Source organism: Arvicola amphibius, chromosome 5, assembly GCF_903992535.2.
Source record: "Arvicola amphibius chromosome 5, mArvAmp1.2, whole genome shotgun sequence".
Lineage (NCBI taxonomy): Eukaryota > Metazoa > Chordata > Mammalia > Rodentia > Cricetidae > Arvicola > Arvicola amphibius.
In genome coordinates this window covers 131,490,671-131,518,002 of record NC_052051.1, presented here as the reverse complement: position 1 = coordinate 131,518,002, position 27,332 = coordinate 131,490,671, and the positions used below count along the sequence as shown (strand labels likewise).

Genomic DNA, 27,332 nt, shown 5'->3' with positions numbered 1-27,332 from the left:
CTAGACGCTTTTGCTTTAAATGAACAGGGATTCCAAATAGAAGACAAAATCAACAACAATAACATTAACAATCAGAAAAAAAGAAACAGAAAAAAAGTCAGTAAGGATCATTAAGAAAGAAAAACAGAAACAGAAAAAGGGGGCTCTTTATTATAAAATATAGAGTATACATTAAAAATAAGTGGATTTCTTCTTAATCTGCCTAAGACTTAATGCTAGACTCTGCTCTTTCAAGTGGATACTCTCAAGTCTTGAGGACTTAGCCTTTGTCGGGAATAAGTTTAACACACTATAAGTGATAATGTGAGATCAAAAACAGGAATAAGAACAACACACCTTGCATGTTAATGGGAGGCCAATTGGGAAAAACACACCTTGCAGGTTAAGGGTTTTGTTTGCAGTAAGGACAGTTAAGAATAAGAATAAACATTTGTCCTATGTTTGTTTGACCCATTTGAGCACAGGTGGGCAGGAGGATATGTGGGCAGGAAATACGTCAGGATGTATGCATGCCCCTGATTGGATGTAGGAGGGAGGAACACAGGCAAGAAATACACTAGATGCATGTTTGCCCCTGATTGGATGTAGGAGGGAGGAACACAGGCAAGAAATACATCAAGATGTATGCTTGCCCCTGCTTGAGCCTGACGGGAAATGCAGCAAATGGTAGGTTTTGCCTTTTTAAGCCTCTGCAAAACATGACTTGTGGCCATTTCCTGGGAACCCTGGGATGGTCCTGGCCAGAGCCCATCCTCCTGGCCAGTATTTAATTAAAGCTTGCTTCAAATTTGGCTTAAAGTTGTGGTAGTAGTCTCTCTCCTGGTGGGATGAACCAGAGCGATCATGAAGATGCCCCTGGGGAGTCAGACGTGTCTTCTAATGGGAGGAGGAGAAGGAGGGAAGCCCTGAAGTACAACACTTTGTGGTGGCAGTTTGACTTTTTAAAGCCTGGGCAGGTGGCAGGAGGCAGCTGAGAGGCTATGAAGCTTGATTTAGCTAAAAGACAGAGGGGACTGTCTCTGACTTCATTTGATTGGCAGTGGGGATTAATGAGGATTAATTAATGAGGATTAAGTAGGAGGAATGAGATGAGATGTTGAGTGCCTACCATTCCTCACCAGGGACCTGAGGACACGCACATCTCTGGAGCCTTATATTTCCAACAGTGGGCACGGATGACCCACGCGGAGGTCAGAAACAAAGAAAATGGAAAAGTGGACGAGGGATGAATTTGAGGGCAAGAAACGGATTTACACAAGGGAAGTAATCCAGAGACAATGTTGAGATGGATAGGGCAAGACAAGGTCATCGGGGGAGGGGAGGGCAACATTGCCAAGATAGTCTTAGGGTCACAAGAAGCAACAACCTGCTAGGAAGGGTTTGATGGATCTCGCTTTAGGTATGATAGACAGATGTGGGCAACGGGTAGAAAACTGTACCTCAAAACCAAATCAAGAAAGGCTATGAGAAACCAACAATAAGAAGAGTACACGATGCTGCATGGGGGCGGGGGTAGGGGGTGGTTTGCCAGCTCGGAACACTGGGTTGGGCCACAGCAGTCTCTCTGGAACCCTACAGAACTCTCTCTGCTCCTACGGAGGCAAGTGGGGTATTGTCCCTTCCCACCCAACCTTCGTTCCTGATCCTGTCTTCCCAATTACAGCATTTCTCTCAAAGCCTCGGGCAACTCACAGAACTACTCCACAGCGTTCACGTCTCAGGATCCCTACTCTGAAGTGACCGAAAAGCAGCTCATATTATAAAAACACACAGAGGGAAAGCCAGGCCCTTGGAGTTGAATAGTGGGGAACAGCCGGCAGTTCCTTCCACCCTGGGGGACATGCTGCAGTGACAGCCACGGTCACTCTCCTGGAGCACTGTAGGACAGCAGGGCCTGACTCATCCTCCCCAGACTCTACCTCTGTTGTATCACAGGACAGCTCCAGAGCCAACAGTGGCCTTTCATTGAGTCCCGGATGTCCCCACACCTCTCCAGGGTCCTCCCTTCTCCATCTACTTTCCACTCTGGCCCTGCTGTTCTTGCTATGGCCTCTTTTATCCTGTCTCCTTCTGCATATACTCTGCCCCTTCACACGGCCTCCAGACAAGTCCAATAATCTCCCCTTTGGACATCAGCTTCGAGCTCTTCATTCCCCATATCTGGCTGTAGGAAACCGAATCTCACACTTAGTTGACCAGACAATATCACCATCCAAGGACAAGACTTGGCACTATGAAGAAAGCTTATCCGGGCATTTTGTTTCAAATCTCCATGGTAACTTCCTTTTCAAATGTGGGTGACAAGACCCATTGGAAGAGGGCCCCCCCCTGAGGGTTGAGGCGAGGGGATAAAAAGGCCAATCCCAGCTCCCCGCCCCCCCCGATTAGTATTATGTTAACTTCTTCAAACAGATCATCAATTTGGTGAGCCACGATCTGAGACTATATGGAGACTTGGAAAACTGTCGTCATTATTAGTAGACACCACAGCAAGGAAAAGCACACTCAAGTGAAATAATTTCTCAGCAGCGGCATTTTCAGGCCGCACACAGCTGGAAACAGCCCAGAAAAATAACAAGATGCTACGTCAGGGAGGCAGCAGCTGACACGGCCTATTTCCAGCCGGGTACTGACTGATACTGCCCGTGGAGCTGTTCTCTTGCTATGTGCACCCTCTGCGTGGGTATATGAACTTGCCTTGCTTGGTACAAACAAAATATACTGATTATACTTCAACTGTGAAGCAGACTATAGTCTCCACAAGTGCAGTGAGTCTTTTTGTTTGTTTGTTTGCTTTTGTTTTGATTTTGAGAGGCGTCTCATGGACCCAACCGAGCCAGGGAGAGCACAACGGTCTTAAACTCGTGGCCGTCTTCCCACCTCTGCCTCCCAGACTCCGTCAGTTTTCCTATTTTTGTCTCCATCATTTTTTGAGTCTGTTCATTTACTAGTGATTGCTGAATATCAGAACAAATCACTTTTTATACATTTATAAGACATATCGGGGGACATTTATTTGATGAAGCTATGTTTAGGGGAGAATTGGCTTTCAATAGGATAGGCACCTTATTAAAAAAAAGTACATGAAGTGCGGGGGGGGGGATGAGATAAAGTACAATATTAACAAATCTTCAGCTATCAAATCCTATAAACATCAGAAATGTCAAACAAGATAGAAACGTTGGTTTGATATTTCAGAAATAGCTGAAAACTGAAGCTTAAATTTTGGAAAGCAATTTAAAGTTTAAATGACAAACAAAAGCCAGGACTACTGCATAGGACAAGGCAGACTCTGAGGGATAAATGTTTGCTTTTGTTTCGAGGCCTTCCTCTCTCTCCACAGAGCCCAGTCCCCCCCCCCCACCCCCCAGCCTGTGGGAGGGGACATCTGGACCCAAGGCACAGGAGGCGGAAGCTGCCCTCTGAACTGTCACCGTGTCTTCTTCAGCCCTCTGCCCTGAATTTCCTAGGACTCTCTCCGTCTGTCCCATGTAGGAGAATAAAATAAGCAAACACAGAGATCAAAAGTTAGGGGGAACGAAAGTCCCAAAGACAAGGTCTTCACTGCTGCAGGACTCCAGAGTATCCCAGAAGCCCCTAGGCTTTGCTTCCTCCTAACTCAAACCTGCTGTGACAGTTTCCTGTCTCCTGTGTTCTGACCTCCCACTCCAGGCTGCATGCATCACAGGGTGTGCACCACGCAGGAGTTTCCCAGAGACAGGCTCACCCTATGCCACATGACACCGGGCAATCAACGCAGCACGGGAGGGGCCGAGGCCATGAGGAAATGTATCGTGTGTGTATAATACTATGCATTATTAAATCCAGGATGCTGTTTTTAACGATCAGTCAGGTGTGGAAGCACCTGCTTGTAGTCCCAGCTATTTGGCCGTTTGAAGCAGGAAGATCACTGGAGTTCAAAAGTCTGGCCAGCCTGAACAATGCAATGAGACCAAGTTAAAAAAAATTAATACAACCAACCAAAAACTAACCAGCGTCAACTTCTAGAAAAGTGATTGCATTTCTTAAAAACAAGATATCTATACATTAGAGAAAACAGTTTTCTACAAAAGGCTTTGTGTAACCCAAACGCTCCTAAACTAGATACATTTACTTAAGAAAAACAAGCAGCTCATCTATTCCTATGAGGAACAAGCAAGACCTCTGAAAGGGGGCATGTTCTATGACCTTTCTCTCACCAGAGCCAGTCAGATGTCTACTCCTTAGTATTTTCTAGCCGACTTCCTTCCTTCTTTCCCTCTAGTTTTGGTTGGCTTAGCCAGGGTCCAAAATGCTTCCAGCTTGGATGGAGTCTTCTTTATTTGACTTTATATTTGATACCTCCTTTCATATTTACTGGAAAATAACTTAGCCATGAGATCTCTGGAAAGAGCAAAGAGAATCATGCTGTCTGGGGGTGGAGCTCAGTTGGGTAGAGTGCTCACCTAGTATACATTAAGTCCTGGGTTCTAACCCCAGCACCACATAAAACCAGATGTGGCAATACGTGCATATACCTCCAGCCTCTGGGGGTAGAGTAAGCAGAAGGCTGAGATGTCAAACGTCATCCTTGGTTGCGTAAGTGAGAATGAGGCCAGGCTGGGGTTCATCATGAGATCCTGCCTCAAAAACAAAACAAAACAAAAAACTAAAACAAACCACTTAAAAGTTAGGATAGCAACATTCCTCTGCCTCCAAAGCTCTTGTAGTTGTTCACTGCCAACAGGATGAAGTTGAAATAAATACATGGAATAGATCCTTTGCAAGGGACACTGGATTTCTGGCTTTGAAGCCTAAATGCCTTAGATTGGGCTGCCTCTGTCTTCAATGTCTCATAAGATCTGTATTTTTTTAAAAGATTTATTTATTTATTATGTATAGATTGTTCTGTTTGCATTCTTTTTTTAAAAAGATTTATTTATTTATTATGTATACATACATACATACCAGAAGAGGGCACCAAATCTCATTACAGATGGTTGTGAGCCACCACATGGTTGCTGGGAATTGAACTCAGGACGAGTGGAAGAGCAGTCAGCGCTCTTAACCTCTGAGCCATCTCTCCAGCCCTCTAGCCCGCTTTTCTAACTTAAATTATCCCATTTCTTTTTAACTACATTTTGTCTCTGGACTTTTTACTTTTCTTTATTCTATATATCTTTCTTTCCTTCTTACTCCATGGCTGGGTGGTCTGGGTGACTGGCTTTTGGTGTCCTTCTCTCTGTTTGCATTCTTGCTTGCATGCCAGCAGAGGGCATCAGATCTCATTATAGATGGCTGTGAGCCACCATGTGCTTGGGGGGAGTTGAACCTTGGGAAGAGTAGTCAATGCTCTTAACCTCTAGCCTGTACTGTTTTTTAGATTTAGCGCTGGTTGGGATCACACCCTAAGTGAAGTTTGTTCTCTGACTTCTCAGCCTTTCTGGATCCTGAGACTGTCTTCTCTCCTCGTGCCCTGTGAAGTATGACTACTATGGCAATGCTATCCCTTTAGTACTTGACTTAAAAGTTACGAGTGAACGAATGCTTGTCTTTTCCTGCTTGGACTGTTCATCAGCCCCTGAAGGGTAGTGTTCTGGTCCTGTCACATCTATGTGACCCATAAAGGTGTAAAGTTACTTGCCTCAAGAATTGCATGCCCCTTAAAGTCCAGGCTATCTGAATTCCCTTTCTTTGACACTCAATGTCATCAACAGTGGCAGGCAGGGATGGATTTCACTTGGAATCCCCTGGGCTTAGGAGTACTGGCGCAGGAAGGCCGGAGTCATTTTCTCCCGTGGGATGGATCTTGCTCTGAGTACTGAACTAGTGAGGGCGGATCACAAGGAGGCAGCCGCTGCCCTCCAGTTCTTCCAGGAAGTGACCGGACACAAGGAACTTGCGAAGATAAGGAAGTTCATCTTCACTGAGGAAGCTTCCCCAGTCTTTCTCAGTAATTGGGTGAAAGTTAGTGGAATTGGTCTGGTGACCGAAGCCAGATGATCTTACCACTCTGCTGGGAGTGGCCACTGGGCTACAGTGTGGACTTTGTTTGAGTTGAAAGGGCAATGTGCAGATACTGTAGGCTGCAGGGAACTGGAAGAAAACAGGACGGGATTTTCTCCATTTATCCCTTCTTGGTCATGGGGGAGGCTACAGAAGAGTCTCTTGCAGGATCTGTGGCTGCCTAGGAAGCCTGAGGTAGATTCCTCCCAGGGGATGCCTACCTACCATAATTCAGTGTCTTAAGAAGAGATGCGGGTTTCCTCTGAGCAGGCCCACAGGCTGTATCTCATCTGCATGGCCTGAGCTGTTCTTTGTTATGCCTTCCTCCAAGTCAGAACACAGACTTCTACAAAGACTTCTGGGGGGGGGGGGTCTATGAACTGGCTACCTGATTGGAGAAAGCCAGGAACTACAGAAAGAAACGGTGGCGGTGGGTTTCATTAGAAAAATCTCAACTGGCCTACTTTTTGAGATGACTAATAAATTTATATCCCAATGAGGTAATAGGAGGCAACTGTTCAAGAGAGAGGGAAAGCTACAGACTCTGACGCTGATCCAGTGTGACCTGTGGCCCTGCCAACTACACCCACTTCCTCTTGGTTTTGAAGCAAATCCCCATGTTATCTTTTCATATGTGGCTACTACAGCGTGTAGCTGGAGACGATGGCTTCTGAATAACCAACAACGGGGCTAGGGAGATGGTACAGTGGATAAAGCACTCGCCATGCAGCATAAGACCAGAGTTTGGATCCCCAGAACGCTGGTAAATCACGCGTGGGTACGGCTGGCCAGCTGTAATCCCAGTGCTCTCAGAAGGCAGGGAAAGGGGATTCCTCAGAGCAAGCCAGAAGCCTAGATTTGCTATATTTGTGGGGTCTGGGTTAATAAGTCAGAGAACAATTGAGGAAGGTTCTAGGAATCCACACATATGTGCACACATGTGTAGGCATACCCTCAACATGAGAGCACACATAAGCATACACATGTACACCCTACACGTACACATGTAAAACCAGTAAACAAAACCATCCCAACAATAAAACCACAATGGTAAGTCTGAAAAACGATTAGGAGCGGCAGATGATGTCTGAGTTAAATCCAGATGTTTTTCTCAGGGTGGTACTAACGCTGTGCAGGAGGAGGCAGGAGCCCGTGGACTAGAGCATCTCTTAGACACACTGCTAGACACTGGGTACCAGTATGAAATTCAAGGGCTACATGTCCTATGCAGTCCACAGAGCTGCTGTCAGGGGCCAGGGACCCTACATGCTCTGGCTATTCTGGGGAGAGGAAGAAACAGAAATGCCACTGCCTAATTTAACATCTGGACCAGATGGGGTTTTTTGGAGATCGAGGAAGTGATTCCAATTACATGGGTCATCATGAATGGAGTCATAACTATAATAGAATGTATTAAAGCACATGGAGTGTCACTAGGCTAGGCTGGAAGATGGGACCATACATAATGCCACAGCTGCCCCTTTCCTGTCACCCTTGTTCTATGCCTAAGGGACAGTTCTGAGAGAAACCCAATCTGCAGTAGACACGACAATCTATCAACACCTTATGTTAGTAAGGCTGCGGACTGGGCTGGTTCCAAGTCTGTCTGGGCTTCTGTACAGATACTCTCATCTGCCTTTGAGACCGCAGGGTTAGGTCGGACCTCCCAAACACAGTTCCACACCCATCTGAGAAATGTGCCGCTTGTGGACTTCAAACGAAACCCAGGGAGCTGGTGCAAAAACTCAGCTCTCAGGAATTTTCATCTTCAGAACTGATGGGTGTAAAGAATGTCTCGCTCGGATGAGGTCTATCTTCTTATGCCTGTCAATCAAACACCTACAGTGTCCTCTTTATGACAAACAGCTCCTATGCAAGCATTGCAGCCATAATGCCCAGTCTCTCCCCAGACGGCTTCAGATACCACACAGGCGGGAAGGACACGGAGTAAATTCACTTTCTAAGCCAGAGAGCCAACTTGTTTTTAAGGCAGATATCTACATAATAGAGTATCCAAAAAAGCAGGAGGCAATTGGAGGGGCCCCTCTCTGGTCTGCCCTCGAACCTTCCTATTGCCCACTCTTAGGCTTCCAGGTTCCTAGCACCCTTGCAACTGCGTCCTATGAACATTCTTAGGAATGATCCTAGAAAAGGGTAGGTCAAGGTCACATGTGGGACAGTGTTGGTAGGGAGTCAGAAGACAGATCCATGTCCTCTATATGTCATTGTTTTATGATCTTAGTAACCCAGCATGAACGTATGAAATGAGGTCTCCATGACAGCAGAGAGGCCAGTGCTATAGTGGAGACAGCAATGGTACAGTAGTCCCGCCTTGACCATGGGATATGTTTGAAACCACGAATAGATGTTTTGAAATGGCCAATACAAACTGCAGATTGAACTGAATCCTATATGTACTATGTTATTCCTCTGTGTGTGTGTGTGTGTGTGTGTGTGTGTGTGTGTATGATACAGTTTAATCCATGAATTAGGCACAACAGAAATAGAAATAAGCGTTACTAAAAATAAACAGTATGGAAACAGCCAGTATCATTATTCTTATAATTTGGGACCCAGTATTATGTCACATAAAAGTCACTTGCACACGGCCACTATGGTATCATCACAGAAGCTACAAGGCTAGCTAGGTGACTCACAGGTAGATGGTGGATAGCACCTAGATACCCTGGAAATGGGGTCTGGGTGGGAAGGAGTGGACAAATGAAAGAGTTCACTCTGAAAAGAACACAATGATCAGCCGGGTGGTGGTGGCACACACCTTTAATCCCAGCACTTGGGGGCAGAGGCAGGCGGATCTCTGTGAGTTCACGGCTACAAAGCAAGTTCCAGGACAACCAGTGCAGTTACACAGAGTAATCTTGTCTCCAGAAACAAGAACAAAATCAAAACCAAACAAACAAACAAAAAAGAGAACACAATGGTTTTGACACCTGCTTTGTACCATATCTTAAACTGGAGCAAATTTCAAGTAAGATTTTAGGATGTGTTTGCAAGCAGCAGATTCACAAGGAAAAAAAAAGGAATCTAGAAGTCTTATAACACAAGAGTGAGTAGACATCGGGAAAGACATCTTAAATTGGGTTTTGGATAAATTGCCTTTAAAGTTATGACTGATGTAAAATACTTAGGTGCAGGAATTAGATTAGGAGAGTGGATTCATACACTACATCCAAATCCTGTCTGGTTTTGTTTTACTAAGTATTCGGTGGGGCAGGTAATCTCCTTAAAGTATTTTTATATGCATGGCAAGAAAAAGAATTCTTTCTTAGGTAGTAGGAAAAATTATATATGTACAGAAAGCACACTAAGATTTTTACTTCAGCCAAATAAAAAGTGTTTGTGATTGATTTGGAAACTAATATAATCCTATGACCTGTCACAGTTATTTGAGTGATGCTGTTGTTTGGCATTGGAGCATACGGAAGTATATTTTATTATGAGCCTGTAACTGCTAACACGTTTCTAAGCTGACTCTCATCGGCGGAGCTCTTAGAGAGCACAGTCTGTTCTCAGAAAAACTACTTTGTGACTGCCCATCACTATGGTACCTGTGAAGTCCTATGGGGCATCAACACCCACATCTGTCTCCCTGTTGTGGGGTTAAGTCACCTGACCTAACCACGTGAGGGGTACGGTTGAAGGGAAAGGCTGGGAGATTTCCACAGACTGCGATGGGGACACCTGTATACCGTGTTATGACTGCAGAAGACCAGCAACACACACGCAGTAGTGCCAAGGGCAACACAGTAGAAGAGGGATGGCCATGACTCAACCCCTCAAGCAGTCTCCTCGGCACCCAGAGGTGAGCCCGCAGCTTTGGCAATCTCCATCCCACAGCCACTGACGTACAGCCTGGTTTCCGGGTCAGCGGTCCCGGGCGGTACAGAACTTCAGCCCGTAATGTAATTACAGTCTTCCGGCTGTTACATCTCCACTAAGTTCAGCTAACTGTATCTTAGTGTTGAAAAGGCTTCGATGGCTTCTGTGAAGTAGGCAGCCAAGTTTAAAAGGGAAATGAATATTCTAAACCACGTCCTAGAATAAAGTTTTTCTTTTCTCTTGCCGTGATAATAGATGTTCATTTTAGGAAACCCAAAACGGTATCAATGGGGTAAAAAATAAACTGGCGACACAAGAAAGCACAATTCACACAAAACCATCCTTGAGAAAGATCTCAGTGACCTCCTTCGCAGGCCCGCTTCAAGGAATTCAAAACATTCACATGCAATTTTATAGAGTAGGACCATGTGATTTTTTTTTTCAGTTTTAAAAATTATCTAAGGTATCCCTGAGTTTATATTCTACTTCAAGAATAGACATAAATGACACCTTCACAAATGCTGCAAAATATCCCATTATATTAATGTATTATTCATGCAATAATTGATGGTTTATAAACCTCATCCAATATTATGGTTCTTTAGCATGTCCTGTTTGACTCTCATATTTTCTTAAATTTCACTCAATCTTTCCTTTCATAGTTTTTTTTTTTTTTTTTTGGTTTTTCGAGACAGGGTTTCCTGTAGTTTCTAGAGCCTGTCCTGGAACTAGCTCTTGTAGACCAGGCTGGCCTCGAACTCAGAGATCCGCCTGCCTCTGCCTCCCGAGTCCTTTCATAGTTTTGAATGTAACTCCATGAGCCTTTTTCTGCCTCAAGCTTACATCAGGGTTCATGATGTCTTCTAGTACTTTTACAGTTCTTTTGTGTATAAATACATGATCAGCCAGAAACTTATTTTAATTATGCAGTAAAGAGGTTTCTTAAACGACTAACCAGTTACTTCATCTTCTCTCCACTGATCTGAAAATACTTCCAGAGAAATTCAGACTTCTTTCTGACGCTCCATCCCAATGGCTTCACCACGATGTGCTGGGGCCTGTGTTTCTATCATTCTGATGTCACCTGGGCATTCCAAAGCCCTGTCTTTCAGAGGAATCTTTGGGTCATTCCTAACATCTTTCTGAGAGCCAGGATTAGTCTGCAGTTGCACACAGACGTCAGGAACTGTTTGCCACGACCAGCTCTCCTGAAGAAGGTGAGCCCTTCATTTATCCAGGTCATTTGCTTTAGTAAGCACCCGGCTTTACACTAAATCTTAGCAAATTCACTACTAGGCATTTCATTTTTTTGGTTGCCTATCTTCCCTTCCCCTCTTTCTCCAACTTATATTCTAACTCATCACTGGTAAGAAAGCTGACTGGTTTTTCTGTCTTCTTCTTGGCAACCAGGAAACTGATTTAACTCTTTAGTCCTAGGTGCACTTTGGGTAGTTCGCTTGGGTTTAAAACACGACACAATAAAACTCGGCCTCTATTCAACTCGCATGTTGAGAAAGTCCGACATCCCACACATGACTCTTGACCTGGCTGCCTTTACTTCTCCTTACTTCCCTCATCCTCTGACACACTTTCCTGTGAACTCTGACACCTGGGTCCTTCAGGGATCGTTTGGGCGGTAGCTCAAGACCCTGTAACCTCTACTGCCACATCACAGATATCACTTCCTGTCACTAAGGCTCGGAGTGCTCCATGTGGTGATCCTCCATCAACATGGTGTCTCTAATCCCTCAGCTGTTTGCTTGTGATCACGTATTCTACCAAGTCCCAGCCCTTGCCGCTCCTATGCTTTAAGCCTCAGAGGCAGACAGCTGCCCTTGACGTTTCTAGTCCATGATGCCTTCTGAACTTGGCTTTCTAAAGCGCTTGGATTACCCATGAGGTCAAGTCATGTTGTTCCTCCGCTACACCCACTAAGTACACCATGTTCCTGCTGACGAGCTCAAGCCCGTCTTCAACGTCATAATCCCTGGCTTCTAAGGTCGGAGAAACAACCCAGTTCTTACTGTGGACTCAGCTGTTCTCAGAATCCTCTCCTTCCGTTCTCCGAGCTCAAGTTGCAGCCACACATCACACTTCTGAAGCCCTTAACCAAACACGGCTCATCTCTCCAGACCAGCAGTTCTTTACCGTCCTAATGTGGAGACCCTTTGATACAGTTCTTCATGTTGGGGAGGACCCCCAACCATAAAATTAGTTTCACTGCTACCTCATAGCTGTAATTTTGCTATTGTTATAAATTGTAATGTAAATGTTTTAGGAGATAGAGGTCTGCCAAAGGTTGAGACCTTTGACCTGTGACCCACAGTTTGAGAATCTCTGCTCTAGGTGATGGGGCCATGTCATGAGGGAAGCCTGAGGTTCACAGACAACAGCTGTGTCTCCTGACCTACAGTTGCTCCATCAGCACCGAATACACCTATCTGTTCACTCCTCCTGCTTCAGAAGGTGAGGACTCTTTAAATCCCGTTCAAGGACATCTCTGACACCCACAGGTGTGTTATTCCAGTTTTCAGTTGTCTATATTATCTCTTCTCCTCTCTGCTGGCTCCTCCCCGACTTATGTACAGACCCACAAGTGTCACCAGTGGAGGGCTTCTCCTTCCTTCATGTCTCTGCTGGGCCTTCTGAAGCTGCTGCAGTCTGTACCTGCTGGCCCTGCTTCCCTCATTACCCAGCACACAGCAGTTTGGCCTGCAGGCCTATTGTTTGTTCTACTGCAATTTCTCCGCTGATGTACGTTGAACTATCATGTGGCATCCTGCTAATAGATATGTTATATATATATATGTTAAAAAATAAATTTAGTTAAAAAAATTCTATTGGTTTCTGCCTTAATGTTCTTAAGAACAGTCTTTGCCAAAGACTCCCCAAAGCAGTCTAACAATGTAGGTGCTTTAAAAATGTCCCTTAAATTCAATTACTCTGCAAACACAAGTGTCTTCAAGACACAAGGGACACTACAAACGCAAGAGAAATGATCGAGGGGACAGCTGCTACTTCTCGGTGTCTGCCTTGTTCCACTTCTGAAGAAAGAGCTTTTTCATCTTGTTTTGTGTTCTTCAACTCAATGAATGATTACTGTCAGACTCGAAGTGTGCCAGAGACGCCTGCCGCGCTATTGATGATGAACTTGGTCCCCATTTGTGTTACAGGCTAAAGTTAGGTTACTCACTCAGGCATTTCCACCGTGACTCCATGGCAACATGGGGTCATGGGAATGCAGCCGAACATGATAAGGACCTATCGTTTGTGAGGGGTAGTCTAGCTTTCCAGAAGTAGTCCCACCTTAAACAGGTGTGAATTTATTTAAAGGAAGAAATTAAAGAATTAATAAAGATGCCAAATCATGCAGGAAAGCGAGGATCCTCTTCATATATATATATATATATATATATATATATATATATATATATATATATATTTTTTTTTTAAAAAAGCTGTTTCGAGTTTGTTCAGGCTAAATAGAATTCTCTACACAAAGGCACCAAAGAGTGCTGAGAAGTAGGGCAGCTTCTTCAAAGACCTATTCCTTAGTTTGGCAAGGCTCTAACAAGCCAGGTCATTCTTCTACAAAGAAGGGAGCTGAAGGCTGGAGGAGAATGGCTCCCCTAACGTGTCAAAACTTTGGTTGCAGAGCCAAAGTTGGAAGCAAAGCGAAGTCGAAGCAGGAAAGGGATATTGACTAACAGGGCTCCAGGTCCCCTCTTCTCATTCTCCCTGTTCAGGACACTCCCAAGTTCACATCAAAAACACACATCTGAAGGGACAAGTGGCTCGGTGCGTCAAGGTACTTATTGCCAAGCCTGTATGAGCTGAGCTCAAATCCCGAGGACCTGTATGATGGAAAGAGAAAACTGACTCCCACAAATTCTCCTCTGATATCCACAAGCAAACTGCAATATGTGTGCATGCACCCACACATGCTCATGTACACACGCGTGCGCGCACACACAAACACACACACACACACATACACACAAAATATTATAATTAAAAAAACATGCCCTTGAGCTTAAAAGGATAGCACTTTTATTTTTCGGTTCATCTATTTCATGTGTGAGTGCTTTGCCTGCATGTATGTCTGTGCTTTGTATGCCTGCCGGAGCCTGCAGAGGTCAGAAGAAGGTGTCAAATCCCTTTGAACTGGACTAGCAGATGGCTGTGAGCCATCTGACTGTTGGGGAGTTGTACCTAGGTCCTCTGGAAGAGTCTCTCCAGGCCCTCTAACTTTTTTGTTGTTGTTTTTTGAGACTGCCCTCTGAGTGCTGGGATTAAATGCATGCGCCACCACCGTCAGGCTTCCTACTTTATTTTTTAATTATGTGTATCTGTGTGTCTGTGCACATAAGTGCAGGTTCCTGCAGAAGACAGCTGTCAGATCTCTCTGGAACTGGAGATGGCTGTATACCACCAGACATAGGTACTGAGAAATGAGCTCCAGTCCTCTGGAAGGGCAGAATATGTTCCTAACAGCCATCTCTCCAGGCCCTCTACCTTATGGTTTGAAGCAGGGTCTCTGGCTGAGCCTGGAGCCCACTAGCTGGCTAAGGAGATTTTGTCTCTGCTTCCCCAATGCTGGGATGACAGGTGCACTCTGCTGCCCTTGTGGCTATTTGAACTCAAGTATCTATTGCTGTGAGGAGACAGCATGACCATGGCAACTCTTCTAAAGGAAACCATTCCACTGGGGCTGGTCCACAGGTTCATTGTCATCACAGCAGGAAGCGTAGCAGCGCACAGACAGGCACTGCACTGGAAACGTAGCTGAGATATATATCTATATCTGTATCAGCAGGCAGCATGAAGAGAGTGACACCGGGCCTGGCTTGAGCATCTGAAACCTCAAACCCCACCAACAGTGACACAGTTCCTCCAACAAGGCCACACCTCCTAATAGCGCCACTTCCTATGAGCCTATGGGGGCCATTTTCATTTAAACCACACAGGGCTCTTATGTTTTCATGGCAAGTACAATGAGATATGTCTCCAGCCCCCTAAACATATTTAACGCTACTGCCATATCAGCATTGATCTGAGTCTATCAAAGGAAATAAAAACCATTTTAGAACAGAATATCAATCATAAAAACGTACTGTTTCCACAGGGCTATTGAGCAGTAACTCTAGATCTGGAGGTGCAGAAATTATTGTGAATATTGCCAGACACTGTCATGTTATTTTATTGTCACAGCTTGTTTTTGATTTTAAAAAAAATCTTATTTACAGAGAGGTTTAAAGGTATTAAAACAATTCTTGTCCTTTTTATTCAACAAAATTGGCTTCAAAAAACTTCAGGCTGTTTCCAGAACTTGAATTTTCTTTCAAAAGAGGTAGTCCTTGCCAACCTGGTGGCTATTCGATCAGGCTTGGAAAGTAACTCTGCAAGACGGATTTTCAAAAGATTTTGTGAAACTTCAGCATTCTTGGTCAAGTTCTTGGGTTCCGCTGGCGACTACTTTAAAACAGACGATATTCACAAGGTCTTCAAACATCGCTCATAGCCCTGCACAGAAACATTCTAGATTTGTGCAAAGAAGAACCGAACGATGGAATTTATCTTATTTTAATGAGATACGGTCTCTCTGTTTAGCCCTGGCTATCCTGAAACTTGCTTCATAGACCAGGCTGGCCTCAAAGAGACAGAAATCTGCCTGACTCTGCCACTACAGTGCTGGGATTAAAGGCATGTGCCACTATACCAGACTTCAACAATAGGCATTAAAATAGGGGATTTATGAATAACTACAGTGCCCACCATAAAGCAAAGCAGCAACAGAAAAAAATTCACTTCTCTTCTGTCAGAACAGAAGGCAGGTGGATCTCTGAGTTCTTGGCCAGTCTGGTCATCAGAGTGAGTTCCAGGACAGCCAGGGCTATGTAAAGAGACTCTGGCTCAAAAACAAAAATAACAAAGAAAATGAACTGAAAACTGGGACTGCTCAGTTAGGAACCTCCGTTTCCACCGAGCTCAGGAGTCCACTAGCTAAGGTCATGAGACAGTCATGTTCTGATGGTTTTGTTGGATCAGTGCAGTCACTGTATAAATACTAACTATGCTGCAAAGACACCTGGGAAGAGTGGGGTGTAACAGCAATGCCTGCCACTTACTAAGCTCAGCTGTCCAGATGTGCGATCACCCTTCAGTCTCATGCAACCCCCAATACAAGTGCAGAACTTTTATCTGATCATGCGTCACACAACGATGCTTTGGCCAGTGAAATACTGCATATAAAACAGTGGCCTATAAGAGTGTAAAGGATTTAGAGGGCTTGGGAGACGTCCCAGTGGCTAAAGCACTTGCACTGAAGCACAAGGACTAGAGTTCAGATCCTCAGAACCCATAGACACGCCGAGAAAGGATGATGGGTGGTCTGTGATTCCAGCCTGCGAGGGCAGAGACAGGATCCATAGAGCAAGTTGGCCAGAGAGACTAGCAGTAGTAGCAAGCTATGGGTTTGATGGAGACCCCTTACTAATTGAGATGGAAGGATGACTGAGAACGATTCCAGATATCAGCTTTGGGCCTCTACATGCATGGGTACCCATGCAAATGTGTACCCACGCATGTGTGTTTACACACCTGCAAATATGCACCCCCTCAAACATGTACCCACACATGTGTTCACACACACACATACACACACACACCACATACACGTGAGAATGGAAAAGAAAAACATGCAATAATGAATTACAATAATTCCTACTTAATAATTAAAATAATTCCTTTGACATCACAACATTATAACGGTATCGTGATGTGCTATGTGTTGATGGTGATGTTGGTGCAAAGGAACTAACTATAAGACCAACTGTATAAAAGCACAGCAATATCATTATAAGGTACATAGTGTTTGATAACAAAAACAAACTTTAAAAAGATTTCCTGCTATGCTTTTTATTCTTTCCAAATTTACTCTCTTATAAAAAAAGATTACTGTCAGTCAGGCAGGTTACACCCTCTGCTAACAAGTTCTTGATTGCATCACTTTCTCGGGCTGAATCTAATCTTTGACTGTCTCCCTCACTAAGGCCCCAGGGGGCAACAGATTAGCCCATTACAAGAACAAGCAAAAGGCCCGGGTGTGCAGCAGTCTGGTGTAAGTACACCCTCTGATGTTCACACCAAGGTGGAATCACCCAACGGTGCCATTTCTCCAAATGTGTTCCCCTCAATGCACAACACAAGGCTGTATGTCCATTTGAAACTCAACATTGTAGGAAAACAGAACAAAACACATGATTATGGCCTTAAGTGGCAATAGAATAAAAACATTTGCTTTATTCTATTGCAAGAAGTGTGATATACCCGAAGTTACGCAAAAGAACAGCAAGGCATTAGAGCGCCTTTCATTGGATTTAACGCGAGCAGAAAACTTTAGCAGGTTGAGGCTAAAGATTGACAAGAGGAAATCTCGATGCCAGGAATCAGGGTGTGAGGTCTGGGTGTTCCAGGTAAGAGCAAGGGTAATGGATGTTGATAAAAAACCAATCGCTAATATTGAAAGAAGCTGGGTGCCACAGAAACACAGCGCATGCGCATTTCTGCATAGCCCCTGCAAAACCGCCTTTAATCCCGCACTCGGGAGGCAGAGGCAGGCGGATCTCTGTGAGTTCGAGGCTAGCCTGGTCTATAGAGCTAGTTCCAGGACAGCTAAGGCTCTTACACAGAGAAACCCTGTCTCGAAAAACAAAACAAAAGCAAACAAACAAAAAAGAAAAGAAAGAAAACACAAAGCCGAAAGCCACCAAAGACCCCTCAGGGTCACATAACATGGTTGTAAGCTAATGGAAGAATTTAAAACTTCTGAAGTTTGACCATTTACTTGTATTACATCTTTCTCCCCGCTCCTACCCCTGAGTAGTCCCAGACCCTTAGCGCGTACTAACACAGCTACAGTTTATGAAGTGCTGGGAAATACCAGACCTCGGCCAAGGGCACCTTTTATGGTCCCCGTTTAAACGTCCAAGAGAGCGGACAGAACACAGGAAATAAAATTGTGATTCAGTGGTCCAGTACTCTGCCAGGGCCTTTCTGGTTTATGACCCCAAATCATTCTGACACAGACAAGGTATGAAAAAGACGCGCCCGCCTGTCGTTTCTTTGGCCAGCAGAGTACTCAAACCATGGATTGCAAAAGATAGAATTTCCCTGGAATCTCAGACTGGAGGAAGGTTCCTGAATTCCTGGGCCAGCCATGAGGGAAGCCTGTCTACCAGAAAGGTGTGCAGTTTTCAGATCACCACGCAGGGGAAAATGGAGTGTACTGTGATGTGGGATTTCCCTCTGTGTGCTGTGATTACCATTAATGAATAAAGAAACTGCTTTGGTCGTATAGCAGGGCAGAACCTAGGTAGGCAGGCTGAATGCTGGGAGAAAGAAGGGTAGAGTCAGAGAGAAGCCACGGAGTCACAGGAGACAGACGCTGGGAACTTTAGCCAGTAAGCCACAGCCTCATAGCAATACACAGATTAATAGAACTGGGTTAAATTAATATAAGAGTTAGCCGACAAGAAGCTAGAGCTAATGGGCCAAGCAGTGATTGAAATAATATAGTTTCTGTGTTATTATTTTGGTTCTGGGCGGCTGGAACGAACAAGCAGTCTCCCCCCAACAGTAGTTAAGAGGTCAGTGATGAGCAGCTAAGCTATGCAGAACTCTGAACCTCAGGCCTCAGCCTCAGGCCAGGATCCACAGGTGGACTCGGGGAGGAGGACAGGGGGAACGTGGCCCTGGGGTCCTTTGTCTCTCTTCCCACCTTGGCAAATCTCCCTTTCCTGGTTTTCAGTATTAATTTGACATTATCCCCCCTCATTTTTCTCTGTGCAACAGCTCTGGCTGTCCTGGCCTCAAACTCACCGAGATCCGCCTGCCTCTGCCTCCTGAGTACTGGGATTAAAGGCGTGTACCACCACTGCCCGGTTTAATTTGGCTTCTTAAATTTGTCTTACTGAGGAGGGTGACTAAGCCTGGCTCATTAGCTCAAGCAATCAATAGACTCTGACCCTAACTGCAGTAAGAATCCTTTGTCCTCAAACCACCAGCAAGAAATTTGTACATGAACCAGGGTATACAGGTATATAAAATAGGCCTTCAAATGAAAGTTACTGATACTAAATCATAAAGAAATGTATTGTAGAACAATTTTTGCTATATGTATAATTTTGATATTTCTTAGTGATGATGTACTTGATTACTGTAATATAAAGAATTAAATTTTGACTGAATATTTGATACAAGTCCTTACTACAAGACAAGGAACATCTTCCAGAGTTGATAGACACTTTGATCTGGTAATTGTCAGTGCCGAGAATGCTCCTTGGCATAAATCCAGCAGAAGTATGTTTGGGAGCATTTCAGAAGACACTGTATTATTCCCAAACCCAAACTTGCTGAACATTTTTTTTAATATTTAAAATGTGTACGTCATATGCACACAGTGCATGTAGAAGCCAGAAGAGGGCGTCAGGTCCCCTTGGAACTAGAGTTACAGATGGTTGTAAGCTACCACGTGGATGCTGGGGATCAAACTGCAGCCGCTCTGGAAGAGCAGCCGGTGCTCTTGACACATGGGCCATCTCTCCAAGTCAGCAACTTCAACAGCAATCTTAGAAATCAAACATTCCAACATTACAATCCAGGGACATATTGATGTGATACATGATACGGGGCAGGGAATGACAACAGAAAATATTAAAAAGTCCGTTTTCCATAATGAAACCACTATATTTCTGTAAGAGCAGAACACCTTGTGAGTAAAAACACCACAGTTCATAACGAAGAGCGGTCTGGGATCTGGAATGCTGTTTCAGACATTTGTCGGCATTGTGCGGTGAGAGCGTGCACCCCACCAAGTATGCTTGCTCTCTGCTCAGAATAAGGGCAATGCAGAAACCCACAATGCAACATGGCGAGGCACACCTCAGCTTCACTATGTGTTGATTTTGAATTAACTGTGGTCATTTCATTTAGAAACCTGCGACTGTTGCCACATTTTTCTTGACTCCCACGTTCAGTAAATATATCCCTCAGGGGATTGGGTCCTACAGTTTAAAAAGGAGGCTCCAGGAGACGGGAAGACCCACATCCCAACCTTGGTGCTCTGGAGACGTTTTGCACTGTCTGAATAAACCAGCAATTTCCTGTGATATTAACCCAGTCAGAGAGCTGGTTTGGCTCACTACAGATATTTTCAAACCTGAACATGTGTATATTTATCATTTCAATGCCCCCAACACCCATGACTATACACCAATGTACCTTTGGCACTTTTTTAAAAAAATTTTTAGAGACAGGGTTTCTCTGTGAAACAGTCCTGGCTGTCCTAGAACTCATTCTGCAGACCAGGCTGGCCTCGAACTCACAGAGATCCTCCTGCCTCCACCTCCTGAGTGGTGGGATTAAAGGCGTGTGCCACCACCAGCAGGCTTTATGCTCTTTTTAATATACTATGATGTTTAATTCCTACCCCAAAGTTTATATTAGCAACTGAACTGGGGCTGTTGAATTTGATGATTTAGAACTGAATACACAGACAGACAGACACAGACACACACACAGACACACAGACACACACACAGACACACGGATAGATGAAGACAAACATGCATACATTAAATTAAATCTTTAAAAAAAATTTCAAATTTAAGTGAAAATGAGTAACCTGCAGTGAAAGTTGCCTATAAAGCTTTACTGAGCTTTAAAGTCTTATTACATTTAAAATCTAATGTGTGTGTAGGTGTGCAGATGTGCAGATTCTCAGAGGGACTGGTTCTCCCCCACCACGTGGAATCATCTCACAAGTCCTTAATTAAGCTTTCTATGGTTTTAAATTTTTCTTTTATTACATTTCTGTGTGTGTGTCTGTCTGTGTGTGTGTGTGTGTGTGTGTGTGTGTGTATGTACACCACGTACATGCCTGGTGCCTTCAGAGGTCAAAAGAGGACATGAGACTCCCTGGAACTGGAGTTACAGATGGTTGTGAGCTACCACAAGGGGGCTAGGAATTAAACCCAGGTCCTTTGGATGAGCAGCAAATATTCAACCTTTGAGCCATCTCTCCAGCCCCTTGAATTTGAATTTGAAGTGAAAAAAATGTATCCCCAAAATAATTACTGATAATAGCAGAGAGAGCGTCCTCTGAAGTCAATGTTTATATCATGCTCATCCTTTCTCATGTTCTGCTTACATACGGAGTCAAACAGGCTGTCTTGTTTGTATGTTTGTTTACTGGTACAGGGGTGTCAAATCCAGGGCCTTACACATGTGAGACAAGCCCTCTATTGCTTAAATTAGAATTCATATGTCTCAAATTATTAAAGTTCAGATTTAAAAAGCCAAAGTGCATTAAAATGTATATCACAAACGTAATTCATTGTTTAGAATAGGATCCAAAATAACATTTGCTGAGAAATCCATCTTTGGTTTTAGCCATTTGTTGAAACTCAGTGATAGTAACTTGACCACTACTAAATCAGTTCTATAATTTTAAGGAGTGTGCCATTTGATTAATTTGTCAATGGTGCAGCAAATTCAGAATGAAAAATGTAGTAAAAATAGCAAAAATCAAGATAATGAAATATACAATTAAGTTATCCTTTTTTGATCAGAAAAAGGGCACACTGCACTCTAAATTTCTTTTATTATTTTTAATTGTGTGTGTCCGTGTGTCCGTGTGTAGGTATGTTCACATGTGTGAGGATAACCGCAGAGGCCACAAGTATCAGAACCCCCTGGAGCTGGAGTCACAGGCACTTGTGAGCTGCCTGAAGTAGGGTGCTAGAAATCAAATCTGGGGTCCCCTGGAAGAACAGTATGTGCTCTTAACTACTGAGGCTTCTCTCCAGCCCCAGGTACACTGCATGCTAAAGTCACATATGCAGTTTGGTGACAAGAGAGTCAACTGCCTCAATGCCTAGCACAGTGACTGCATAAGTTGTAGTGATTGGGCAAGCAAACACACCTAAAAATAGCTCACAGAAAGTCTGATTCAGACAAGGAAAATGTGGCGGTCCCCCGACACAGTCAAGCTGAATGTCAGGTCTAAGCCTGCCAGATTTCTTAATTAGGGAGCCACAGGTCTCCACCTCCCTAGCTCAACCATATTAAAAGCAACCATTTGCAGGTCGCTTTTAATCAACTCCTGAGAAATTTAATGAGAGAAAAATGGAGTCAGTTTATAACCCTAACCTGCTTAGGGTAAAGACACCCAAGAGAGTCTAGTGGGCAGCATGCGGGTTGATATGTGCCAAGAATTGCCAGCAGCACTTGGTACAAACTAAACCCTCCATAAACAACAAATAATTATTATGACAGCAACAGCTAAATTCCATCCACGGACGGCATGCACACAAGGTGAGCACGGGTAAGGAGGGGCTGTTTGTGGCTAGAAGTCGGTTGGTGGAAGGCTTTGATTGAAGGAAACTTTGAGTTGATTTCTAGATATAGAAGAGAAAGGATGGAAAAACCTCTGCAAAGAAGCAGAGGTAAGGAGAGAGCCGGACCGGGACAGCTCTTTATTCCTTCCGTATATTGCTTCCTCTGTGTGTTAGTTTTCTAAGAATATTTTCAGACTTTAATTTGTCTATTATTGATTGTTTCTGGTGCTGGACCTCAGTCTACTGCTGAGCTAACATTGTCCCTTGTTTTGAGTGAGTAGTTTAAATGCACTTATTTTTGTTTTATATGGATGGTGTATGAGTGTTTTGCCTGCATGTATGTAATTGTACTGGGCATGTGTCTGGGGCCCGTGGAGGCCAGAGAGGGCATCAGACCTTCTGGACCCTCTGGGACTGGAGTTGGGAACTGCTGCAAGCTACCATGCAGGTGCTGGGAACCAAGCCTGGGTTCTTAGTATGGTCAGTGCTCTTCACCATCTCTCCAGCCCCTTAATCAATACTTTAAAATGACTAATCATGACTACATCTATTTATGGGGCACACGCACACACAACACAGAATGAGAAAACTAATCAACATATTCCACACCTCACTTACGTATCATTTTTTTAGGATGAGACATTTGGTATTTTTCCACTTTGAAATACACATTTTGTTTGTTTGTTTGTTTTTCGAACCAAGGTTTCTCTGCAGCTTTGGAGCCTGTCCTGGAACTAGCTCTTAGACCAGGCTGGCCTCAAACTCATAGAGATCTGCCTGCCTCTACCTCCCGAGTGCTGGGATTAAAGGTATGAGCCACCGCCGCCCAGTGAAATATACATTTTTATGTCACTTTAATTACACTACTACCCATCCTATCTCACATTAATTCTTGCCATCTATCTGAAACTCTGTCCTCTTTATTATCAATTACATTCATTCTGTTTGTGTGTGTGTGTGTGTGTGTGGTGTGTGTGTGTGCACCACGGACCATGTGGCAGTCAGAGGGCAATTTTGGGGGCCAGTCATCTCTTTCTACTCTGTGGGGCCCAGGGACTGGATTCCGATCCTCAGCTGACTCTACACTCTGACCTAACTTGTCAGCCCCGATACGCTGTGGTCTGAACAACAGCTCCCCATTCCCTCCCACTCCGCACTCTGGCTAACTATCATTCTCCTTCTATGACATCAGGCAGTACTTGTTATTCTGAGCTTGGCTTGTTTTCCCTTAGCCTAATGTCTTCTTGGTTAAATCATGTCCCAAATGTCAGGATTTTTCTGCCTTTTTTGAAGCCAAATAGCATCCCTATACCACATTTCCCATGGGGCATATGGATACATTTTATTTATCCCTTTGTTTATTAATAGGTAAAGGCTGATTCTAGAGCTTAACTGTTGTGAATAATTCTGGGCTGAACGTGGTGGGGCTACGTGTAACCTCTTTAATCCAGGCCTGCAAGCGCGACGACCTCACTGTAAGTGACAATGGAAAGGAGGTTGAGATGGTCTATGCGTGTCCAGAATTAGAAGGATTAAATTTGGGCAGAGAACTCTGTCTTTTAGAGCAGGCAGTGGAGAGCCACTCTGGCATACAGACTCTGAACCAAGGACCAGAGATAAATTACCATTCTCTAGAGAGAGAGGATGTGGGCTGGAATCTGAGCTGCTGTTTATTCATCCTGCTCAGCGCCTCAGAGCGTCAATGCTCTCTCTTATTTGTAAAATGGAGCTCTAAGGATCCCTATCTCATTCTATGAGTGTGAAGTGTCCAGCACCATCCCTCTCACATAGCGAGCGTTCTTAATGATGCCCACTGTTATTACCTAGGAGGCTAGGTTCTGCGTCACGAGGCGGAGCGGTTAGGGTGCCGTTCTCATAGTTTCCCACAAATGTTTACTGAGACACTTGGAAGCCCACAGGAGTAAACACAGACGTCTGGTAAGCTAAAATGATCCCGAGTGACATCATCACATTAGGATACCCACACGGACGTTCCCTCTTTAACTCTTAACCTGCCCGATACTAGAGAAACAGTTGAAGAGCTCAAAAGGAAATGTCTAAAATTTAGACGGAAGCAAAAATGACTCCGGCTGGCTTAGAAAATGCTACCTTATAGAGAGAAATAAGTTAGCAAAATTTGCTACATTTTACCAAAGACGGCAATAGACAAACATCTTAAGTACATGCAAGATTCAGTTAGCGGTCAAACTTTCTATGGTACCTTGTCCACTTCATGAGGCAATGGCCGCATCGGAGCCTTGCCTAGCCTACTGCTCTTTTGAGTTCCAGAAGGACAGATGCAAAACCACATTTACCTTTGAACTGACCGCATGATTGCACAAGTGGGTACTGCGGCGCTTGTTAACTGAAATGATTTTGTGAAACGGACTCTTCCAAATGAAAGGAAGGCTGTCCCGGAGCTATGAGCTTCAGTGTGGTCTGGCTAATTATCTTCTATGAAAGTATTTCCCAAATAATCTAAACTTGGAATGAAGAAAACTCGTACGGATGCTAGAGCAGAGTTTCCTATCAATCGGAAGCGTGGCTTTATCTGAGGATCTAGACAGCTGGGACGCGGAGATTTCAAAGCTTGGCAGCTGTTTGGTGGATCTGAGCCACCATTCCTTCTGTACCTGGAAGTAGACTGCCTTGGTAGAAACTCCTTGGACTAGGAGTTTCAAGACCTAGCTTCTCGAGCCCTGCTTCTGCCATGCAATGCTCCAGTCACCATGCCTGGAACACGGAGAAAGGACTGTCCATACTGAGCTTTCTCTAGAGAATAAAGTATATGCAAACATGATAACGAGCAAAGGAAACAGGTGGTATTTAAGAGTCCATCTCTTTCTTAGAGCTGAGTTATTTTATTTAGTCAGTTCGTTTTTGGTGTTTTAAGACAGGGACTTTCTCTGTAGCCCTAGCTGTCCTGGAACTTGCTATGTAGATCAGGCTGTCCTTGAACTCATGGAGAGTCTCCTGCCTCTGCCTCCAGAATGCTGAGATTGAAGGCATGGACCATTATGCCTGATCATAGATCTGAATTATTATTATACAGTTAGGATTTTATTTTAGGGTGAGAAAAAACTCCCACATTTTATGGGAGTTTTACTTCTGGTGACCTTGTCCCTTCACCAACATGAATGGGAAATACACTTTGCAACCTTTTTGGTAAGACCAAGTGAAGGATGAGGAACATTAGCTTAAGCTGCTGGACACTGGACAGCGAAGAAAAGAGAGGTCAGGGGAACAGAGACCTAGGAGACTGTATAGCCATGGCCTTGAAACCACAGACCACAGTGGCTAATAGCTCTTCCTCCCAAATTTCCATGTAAACGCAACGGATGGAATCTAGAGCCGTGGTCCCCCATCTCCCTAATGCTGCCATTCTCTAATACAATTCCTCACGTTGTGGTGACCCCAACATAAAATTATCTTCATCGCTACTCCATAACTACAGTTTTGCTACTGTTACGAATCGTAATGTTAATAAGTATCAGTGGTTTCCATGGTTTTAGGCGGCCCCTGTGAAAGTCATTCGACCTCCGAAGGGGTCACGATCCAGAGGTTGAGAAACGCTGATCTCGAGTCTGCAGTCATGTATGAGAGTTGAGGATTCTCATATATGTGGAACAAGGCGGTGATTCACAAAAAGAAAAAAACAACAGCAACAACAAAACAACTACATGATGGTCATAGAGACTGAGTCTTCACTATTAGAAATTATCATCGATAGCAGTATCAATAAAACATTCTAGGCTCACCCACAACTTAACATGAAAAAAATGGGCTAATTTAGATATTGGTTGTGCCATCAGTTAAAGTTGCACTGATACATTCTGACACATTGCGGCGATAGAGCAAATCAACAAATAGTGACTCTTTTTTTTTCTTTTAAAAAGAGGAACAAGAATAACAATCATTTAAAAACCACACCTCTGGATTGTTATTTGGATTAAAAACCAAAGCATTCAAAGTAGCACAAGAAAGGAAAAAGAGTTTCCTTACAGGACGTAAACCCTTGTGATGGAAATATTTGTTCTCAGTGTGAAGAATTTACAGGTCAGATCTAATGTGCAAATCTAATATGCACGTCAGTGCTTCAAGAGCACAGGCACAGCAGTATTTGAAGTGTCTTGGTACATACTTTGGTATTCCTTCATAACACTATAAAAGGCGCGTGTGTGTGTATGTGTGTGTGTGTGTTTGCACAGACTGGGGTGAGGGGAGATAAAGTATGCTTGTTTCCAACTCTCTTGTGTGGAAACAGTGAAGAGGAGTTCTGAGAGACAGCCGCGAGCTCTAAATCAAATAAAGTGCACGTTATTGTGAAAGCGACCAACACAATGTCATGCAAAAACCAGAGACACCTGGATCTCCCTGGATATCATTCAGAAATACAAGAATTGAAGCAAATTTTAGCATGATCTCTTGACATGGCACCAAGATTTGAGAAGTTTCCCCGAGAACTCTTTGGGGAATTAAGAAACATCGATTATACTTTCGCATCCTTTCTCATCACCACCGGACTGCAAGATAGACAATGCATTCTTTAATGAGGGTAGGAAGGGAGAAAGGAAGAGAAAGAGCTTGAGAAGGAAGGAGGGGAGGAGGAAGAGATGGAGGGGGAGGGGAGGGGAGGGGAGAGAGAGAGAGAGAGAGAGAGAGAGAGAGAGAGAGAGAGAGAGAGAGAGAGAGAGAGAGAGAGAGAGAGAGAGGGAGAGAGAAGGGCCGTGTCTCCACAAGTTTAGAAAGCCTTTCCCATAGGAACGCCGGCTAGCAATTCGGTATGGGCGCGTCCCCCCAGAGGTCACTTACTGGGCCGGGCCAACTTTGCCTTCTCTCTTGCCGAGCACTTTGGCGGGCTTGGCGTCCTCCACCTCTTGCTGGAGCTCAGTCATCGGGATCGCGTCCTGGGCGCACCCCAGGACTCGGCTCCCCACTAGGGGCTCCCCGCTCCCGGCCCTCTGGAGTCTTAACCCTGCGCATCCAGGGGGCCGAGCTCCAGAGCCGCCGACCTGGACACGTTGGAGCGGGTGCGATTGGTCCGAGCCAGGCTGGGAGAGCCCAGAGGGAGGGAGGGAAGGGGAGGGTCGAAGCAAAGTGACAGCCCTT

General features: G+C 44.4%; 1 protein-coding gene across 2 annotated transcripts in view; it reads right to left on the bottom strand.

The window, feature by feature from the left end:
* The window catches only part of Gramd2b (GRAM domain containing 2B), an 89,926-nt gene that overhangs the window by 34,066 nt on the left and 28,528 nt on the right, over positions 1 to 27,332 (bottom strand). Inside the window, exon 1 of one of the 2 annotated variants that reach the window (XM_038329756.2) lies at positions 27,036 to 27,258. The exons of the other annotated variant lie outside the window; for it this stretch is intronic. Within the exon in view, the coding sequence (XP_038185684.1) occupies positions 27,036 to 27,118 (83 nt within the window). The 5' untranslated portion in view covers positions 27,119 to 27,258. Of the gene's footprint in view, positions 1 to 27,035; positions 27,259 to 27,332 lie in introns of those variants that run through there. 2 annotated transcript variants of the gene reach the window in all.